At 41.8% G+C, this 8,489-nt stretch overlaps 1 protein-coding gene across 1 annotated transcript; it reads left to right on the top strand.

Moving 5' to 3' along the window:
- On the top strand, nucleotides 1-5,941 carry LOC145233413 (uncharacterized). Its single transcript, XM_080098138.1, has 2 exons — nucleotides 1-161; nucleotides 1,325-5,941. Exons 1-2 carry the CDS (start codon nucleotides 26-28, stop codon nucleotides 5,902-5,904), a joined length of 4,716 nt encoding a protein of 1,571 aa, XP_079954264.1. The 5' UTR covers nucleotides 1-25; the 3' UTR covers nucleotides 5,905-5,941.
- The last annotated feature ends 2,548 nt before the right edge of the window (nucleotides 5,942-8,489 follow it).

Raw genomic sequence — 8,489 nt, 5'->3', positions numbered from 1 at the left:
TGAAGGTTAGTTACTTAACGTAAACATGGAAAGTGATGCCAACACCAAAGGCTTGTTTGTCCAACTGAGAGGACGCTGCAGCAAAATTGTGCTGACCTACGCTAACGGAGTTAAAAAGGAAATCGTCGGAAATGCTAGAGTGAACATAACAAATCAATCAGGTTATAAAGTGCTTCACTAAAAACGTCATGAGTTATAATAGTGCAAGAATATTGTGATGTCGTATATGGCTGTAAGTTCACAGTACTAATTTAAGTATATTGTTGCAACTGATTGAAATAATAAATAAGAACAAACGCCTTTATGCACGGAGAGGGCATTATTTTTTTATCCATTGGTCAAAAGGCTAAACACAATTCTGCATTATGGTAAAAACGTTTTTTCAAACCACTGAATAGCATTGCATTGACAATAGTATGGGCTGAGAAATAGTAATAAAAACAGTACGTTAAAAACTTATTTTATCTGCTTTACCAAAGCAAAGCTAGTTCTTTTTTTCATTTTTAATCGCCCCACCCTTTCATACATCAGGAAATTGCGAAATAAACAGTATCTGACAAGCCTGCTAGAGGTCAATTGTTTTGGGTAACCAGCTAGGAACAAATGCTATGTTTCGACAAAAGGAGTATAAATTGTACGAAGTGAAAACAATAATTATCTTACATTGTCCAATATTGCATTTATATTTATTCATAACTTATATATATTTCATACACAAGTAAGTATATAAGCAATGCAGGTTTAATCCTTGCCTTAAATATGTTAATTCTGATCTGAACATATCCAACATAAGTGCTAGTTTCTGTGTTTCCAAAATCAGGCTAGATGCGAAAAAAGGGATAACATATTTAGCTTTCCAAACCAGACATGTAAGCTGTATTTGGGCGTTAAAGCTACATAACCCGCAAAAAAAGTGATAAGGCGTGACAAACTTGAAAATGGCACACTAATGTTTTACTTTGTCGATGTAGCAAATGCGCTTAATGTTAAGCTCTTGCGCCATAGCGGAGGGATGTTAGCTGTTTCCAACGGAAGCTTACGTTGTAATTATATCCTGGAAAATGAATTCATTTGAGAGAGTATAGTGCATAAGCTTTTTAACATGCGATTTTAATCAGTAAAAGTTCGGTGTATCAATTTTTGTAAATGACACCAAACCCTCAAAAAATTCATTAAGGAAATATTGATATCATGCTTTGTCCCACTTGGTTAATTTCGTGCATATGTTATTTTCCAAGAACATTAAAACATTTTTTTTTCATATAAATACAGCATCATGATGATTCTTATTGATTTTTACTCAGTTTTATTGTTGTTATTTCAGAACAAAAGGAGGAACAACAGCCTGGAATCCTGAAAAACAAAGAAACTGCTGGAGAAAAACAAAAAGATGCAACAGAAAACAAATTAACAACACAAGTGATGGCAGTTAATGATCAAATAACGGATGCAACAGATGAGAAAGAAAAACAAGAACCAGATGCAACTACTAATGAGCAAGAACCAGGACAAACACCAGATGTGCAGGAACCTAAACAAACACCAGATGAGCAGGAACCAGAACAAGCTGCTAATGAGCAGGAACCTAAACAAACACCAGATGAGCAGGAACCAGAGCAAACACCAGATGTGCAAGAACTAGAGCATACACCAGATGAGCAAGAACCAGAACAAAGACCAGATGAGCAGATACCAGAACAAACACCAGATGTGCAGGAACCAGAAGAAGCACCAGATGAGCAGGAACCAGAACAAACACCAGAAGAACCAGAACAAACTCCTGATGAGAAGGAACCAGAACAAGAAGCAGATGAGCAGGAAACAGAACAAACACCACATGTGCAGGAACCTGAACAAACACCAGAACAAACACCAGATGAGCAGGAACCAGAACAAACCCCAGATGAGCAAGAACAAACACCAGATGTGCAGGAACCAGAACAAGCACCTGATGAGCAGGAATCAGAACAAACACCAGAAGAACCAGAACAAACACCTGATGAGCAAGAATCAGAACAAACACCTGATGAGCAGGAACCAGAACAAACACCAGAAGAACCAGAACAAACACCTGATGAGCAGAAACCAGAACAAACACCTGATGAGCAGGAACCAGAACAAACACCTGATGAGCAGGAACCAGAACAAACTCCTGATGAGCAGGAACCAGAACAAACACCAGATGAGCAGGAACCAGAACAAACCCCAGATGAGCAGGAACCAGAACAAACCCCAGATGAGCAGGAACCAGAACAAAGCCCAGATGAGCAGGAACCAGAACAAAGCCCAGATGAGCAGGAACCAGAACAAACACCTGATGAGCAGGAACCAGAACAAACTCCTGATGAGCAGGAACCAGAACAAACACCAGATGAGCAGGAACCAGAACAAACTCCTGATGAGCAGGAACCAGAACAAACACCAGATGAGCAGGAACCAGAAAAAAGCCCAGATGAGCAGGAACCAGAACAAACACCAGATGAGCAGGAACCAGAACAAAGCCCAGATGAGCAGGAACCAGAACAAAGCCCAGATGAGCAGGAACCAGAACAAACACCTGATGAGCAGGAACCAGAACAAACTCCTGATGAGCAGGAACCAGAACAAACACCAGATGAGCAGGAACCAGAACAAACTCCTGATGAGCAGGAACCAGCACAAACCCCAGATGAGCAGGAACCAGAACAAAGCCCAGATGAGCAGGAACCAGAACAAACACCTGATGAGCAGGAACCACAACAAACTCCTGATGAGCAGGAACCAGAACAAAGACCAGATGAGCAGGAACCAGAACAAACGCCTGATGAACAGGAACCAGAGCGAGCTGCTGATGAGCAGGAACCAGAACAAACCCCAGATGAGCAGGAACCAGAACAAACCCCAGAAGAACCAGAACAAACACCAGATGAGCAGGAACCAGCACAAACACAAGAAGAACCAGAACAAACATCTGATAAGCAGGAACCAGCACAAACACCAGAAGAACCAGAACAAACACCTGATGAGCAGGAACCAGAACAAACACCAGATGAGCAGGAACCTAAACAAACACCTGATGAGCAGGAACCAGAACAAACACCTGATGAGCAGGAACCAGAACAAACACCTGATGAGAAGGAACCAGAACAAAGTCCTGATGAGCAGGAACCAGCACAAACACGAGAAGAACCAGAACAAACGCCTGATGAACAGGAACCAGAACAAGCTGCTGATGAGCAAAAACCAGAACAAACACCTGATGAGCAGGAACCAGAACAAACACCTGATGTGCAGGAACCAAAAAAAACACCAGAAGAACCAGCACAAACACGAGAAGAACCAGAACAAACGCCTGATGAGCAGGAACCAGAACAAACTCCAGATGAGCAGAAACCAGAACAAACTCCTGATGAGCAGGAACCAGAACAAACCCCAGATGAGCAGGAACCAGAACAAACACCAGATGAGCAGGAACCAGAAGAAGCACCAGATGAGCAAGAACCAGAACAAACACCAGAAGAACCAGAACAAACACCAGATGAGCAGGAACCGAAACAAACTCCTGATGAGCAGGAACCAGAACAAACTCCAGATGAGCAGGAACCAGAACAAACCCCAGATGAGCAGGAAACAGAAGAAGCGCCTGATGAGCAGGAACCAGAACAAACGCCTGATGAACAGGAACCAGCACAAGCACCAGATGAGCAAGAACCAGAACAAACACCAGAAGAACCAGAACAAACTCCTGATGAACAGGAACCAGAACAAACCCCTGATGAGCAGGAACCAGAACAAACGCCTGATGAACAGGAACCAGCACAAGCAGCAGATGAGCAGGAACCAGAACAAACACCAGATGAGCAAGAACCAGAACAAACACCAGAAGAACCAGAACAAACACCAGATGAGCAGGAACCGAAACAAACTCCTGATGAGCAGGAACCAGAACAAACCCCAGATGAGCAGGAACCAGAACAAACCCCAGATGAGCAGGAACCAGAACAAACACCAGATGAGCAGGAACCAGAAGAAGCACCAGATGAGCAAGAACCAGAACAAACACCAGAAGAACCAGAACAAACACCAGATGAGCAGGAACCGAAACAAACTCCTGATGAGCAGGAACCAGAACAAACTCCAGATGAGCAGGAACCAGAACAAACCCCAGATGAGCAGGAAACAGAAGAAGCGCCTGATGAGCAGGAACCAGAACAAACGCCTGATGAACAGGAACCAGCACAAGCACCAGATGAGCAAGAACCAGAACAAACACCAGAAGAACCAGAACAAACTCCTGATGAACAGGAACCAGAACAAACCCCTGATGAGCAGGAACCAGAACAAACGCCTGATGAACAGGAACCAGCACAAGCAGCAGATGAGCAGGAACCAGAACAAACACCAGATGAGCAAGAACCAGAACAAACACCAGAAGAACCAGAACAAACACCAGATGAGCAGGAACCGAAACAAACTCCAGATGAGCAGGAACCAGAACAAACCCCAGATGAGCAGGAACCAGAACAAACCCCAGATGAGCAGGAACCAGAACAAACCCCAGATGAGCAGGAAACAGAAGAAGCACCAGATGAGCAAGAACAAACACCAGAAGAACCAGAACAAACACCTGATGAGCAGGAACCAGAACAAACACCAGAAGAACCAGAACAAACACCAGATGAGCAGGAACCAAAACAAACCCCAGATGAGCAGGAACCAGAACAAACACCAGATGAGCAGGAACCAGAAGAAGCACCTGATGAGCAGGAACCAGAACAAACCCCAGATGAGCAGGAAACAGAAGAAGCGCCTGATGAGCAGGAACCAGAACAAACGCCTGATGAACAGGAACCAGAACAAGCACCAGATGAGCAAGAACCAGAACAAACACCAGAAGAACCAGAACAAACTCCTGATGAGCAGGAAGGAGAACAAACGCTTGATGAGCAGGAACCAGAACAAACCCCTGATGAGCAGGAACCAGAACAAGCGCCTGATGAGCAGGAACCAGAACAAACCCCTGATGAGCAGGAACCAGAACAAACGCCTGATGAACAGGAACCAGCACAAGCAGCAGATGAGCAGGAACCAGAACAAACACCAGATGAGCAAGAACCAGAACAAACACCAGATGAGCAGGAACCAAAACAAACCCCAGATGAGCAGGAACCAGAACAAACACCAGATGAGCAGGAACCAGAAGAAGCACCAGATGAGCAGGAACCAGAACAAACCCCAGATGAGCAGGAAACAGAAGAAGCGCCTGATGAGCAGGAACCAGAACAAACGCCTGATGAACAGGAACCAGAACAAGCACCAGATGAGCAAGAACCAGAACAAACACCAGAAGAACCAGAACAAACTCCTGATGAGCAGGAAGGAGAACAAGAAGCAGATGAACAGGAACCAGAACAAACTCCTGATGAGCAGGAACCAGAACAAGCGCCTGATGAGCAGGAACCAGAACAAACCCCTGATGAGCAGGAACCAGAACAAACGCCTGATGAACAGGAACCAGCACAAGCAGCAGATGAGCAGGAACCAGAACAAACCCCAGATGTGCAGGAACCAGAACAAACTCCTGATGAGCAGGAACCAGAACAAACCCCTGATGTGCAGGAACCAGAACAAACTCCTGATGTGCAGGAACCAGAACAAACTCCTGATGAGCAGGAACCAGAACAAACCCCAGATGTGCAGGAACCAGAACAAACTCCTGATGTGCAGGAACCAGAACAAACCCCTGATGAGCAGGAACCAGAACAAACGCCTGATGAGCAGGAACCAGAACAAACGCCTGATAAACAGGAACCAGAACAAACACCAGATGTGCAGGAACCAGAACAACCACCAGATGAGCAAGAACCAGAACAAACACCTGATGAGCAGAAACCAGGACAAACACACGATTACGACGCCGAATGACATAAACTATCAAAGAACTTTGGCCAAATGTATGACACGCTCGTATTATTATTTTCCTTTTGCTTTTTATGCTTATGCAGCATATATTTCGTCATAAAAAATGTGTTGTAACCACTTGTGCTTATCCTTACAACTGTTGTTTGTGAAAAAGAAATATTTGAAATCATTGTTTTGGTGAATTCAATTTTATGAAGTTAAACTAAAAGGACAGAAAATAGTACTCACAAGTTGTTGATATTTTAATGGTGGGGGAGGGGAAATTGTTTTTTGTAAGGTAAATTAATAGTATTTCTGGAATGATTTCTGGAACTTTCGTTAAAACAACGGTAAACACAAACACAACAAACGAGTGTGAAATTTGTGGTCTGCTGCGCACAATGATTAGAACATAATCCAGGTAATAAGATATCTGGTCGATGAACCCGGATGTGGCTAGTAAAGAATAGTTTCTCTTACGATTTCCCGTGGCCCCATATATACAGAATCTCACATTGTTAACTTTGTTTGCAAATTCGGTTTGAAACACTGTACACGGATTTGTTCAGTTTAATGATAAACAAAACGGCCAAAATAGTCGCAAAAAGCGACATGCTCTATTATGGAATCCGCATTTTGCCCAACCGCCTAAACAATAAAGCATGTCGTCTTCACGTGTTTGGGTCTTTATATTCCCCATTAAAATACAACTAAAATGTGGGTTAATACTATTTAAAATCTGAACAATACTAATTTGGTAAATACTAAATAAAATAGTAAGGCTCTTAATTTCAATTCATATCGTTAAAATGTAAGCAGTTATGCACAATAAAGGCGCAGAATGCAAATTATTTTCCGCTGATTTAATGTGAGAACAGACTAAATTTGAACAACAAAACAAGTCTCGTCTCATTAGCAGCAGTACGGTTAAGGCACAAGAAGGTTTTAGATTCAACTTAATCCCCACAAATCGTGGACCGACAATTTTTTAACCCTAAGCTATATGGTCAAAGATTGGTAGAAATGTTAATACTGCTAACCTTTATACGTTCTTCACGTATGTGACTGTATCACATAAAGGAAAAACATCGGAATTGAGTTTTTTCACCTTTCTGGACCCGTCAGCAGTGCCTGTAAAATACACGAGTAAATATGTTAGGTGTTTAAACTGAAAATTGTGTCGTGGCAGTCGATGATTAAAAAGGACTAAGCCTCCAGTGAAAGAACACGCCACAAAAATCGACATTTTAGCTGAAATTTATTCATGTATACAATGACACGTAAGCTTGTGACAGTTATAGTATACAACACCCAATAAGCGGAATTCAGTGTGATGTATTGTTTCTTAGAACTTAAAGGGGAAACACGCCATTTCTACCGTAATAAACACAACTCAATTTATAGCCAGGTTATTTTTCGCTAGATGGAGATAATGTTTCATAATCATAGTTAATCATGTATCGTTTGGAGCAGCCAATCCGTACGAAAACAAGCAATGCCCAACACCATGTATCTAAACCAGGGGTTCCCAAACTTTTTTCGATCTCGTACGACTTGGACGCTTTGTACTGCCACGCGTACCACTTCTTGCAGAACAACTTATTTAATCGAATCATATTTTATTAAGAATAATAATATTGGCCTACTAAAATAACACTAAAGCACGACAACTAAATTTAATGATATTTTTGTTTTTGTTTACTGTCTACCAATTGGCCGAGCAATCATTTGCCATAATCAACGCCAACTGTCCCACAGCGTTGTACGGCTTTTCAAAGCAACTGTGCTTTTGTTGACAATTGACATGACCTGTAGTTTGTAGATCCTAATGATACGAAACAACAGAAATAGTTACGTAACAATAAGAAGAGGCTTGGGGAAATTTTTTTGTAAAAAAAACAGATTAACAAAATATAAAGTTGTGAATCCAAATTTTTGTAAAAAAACGAAAGCTACTCGCGTACCACCTAAAAAACCTTCGCGTACCACAGGTTGGGAACCCCTGATCTAAACCTATAAGCGGTGTAGCGGCCACCGTTGATATTTTGGTTTGTTGGGTAGCGGTATCGTACGAAACATCGTAAAATATGAAGAAAATCAATTTAAACAAGTGTGCAGGCGAAAAAGCAACAAAACGTGCCTTAAAACTGCAACCGGTTTGGGTTTAGTACCTTGTTTATGACGTCAAACACACAATTGTTAGCAAAGAAATGTTTGGTCGTTATTGCGTACAATGCAAATGTGTTGTAATAAATGGTAATCTCAGATAATACAAAGCAACAACAACGTGACGAATCATTTTTTTCAAAACGTTGCCAAACCAATGATAAACGCTACAGCAACGTGTTCCAAATAAATATTATTTGAAACGTTCCCTTTTTATGATTTTGACCAACGTTGCATTTTATTGGAAGTTTGTCAGGCTTCAAATTTGAGCTCTTGTATAGTTGCACGCATTAGTGACGTCGCATGAAGTGACGTCATATTTTACGTCCGCCACCTTGCATTTTTATAAAACTCGGCGATAGCAACCAATAGTGCCAAATGTGCAAATCTACACAAAAATGAAAATAATATTTATTATTTTAAAAGAAAACCGGTAATTATTT

The sequence above is a fragment of the Phallusia mammillata genome, chromosome 1 (assembly GCF_965637545.1).
Source record: "Phallusia mammillata chromosome 1, kaPhaMamm4.hap1.1, whole genome shotgun sequence".
Lineage (NCBI taxonomy): Eukaryota > Metazoa > Chordata > Ascidiacea > Phlebobranchia > Ascidiidae > Phallusia > Phallusia mammillata.
The sequence above is the reverse complement of the archived record's forward strand: the minus strand, read 5'-3'. Positions and strand labels throughout refer to the sequence as shown.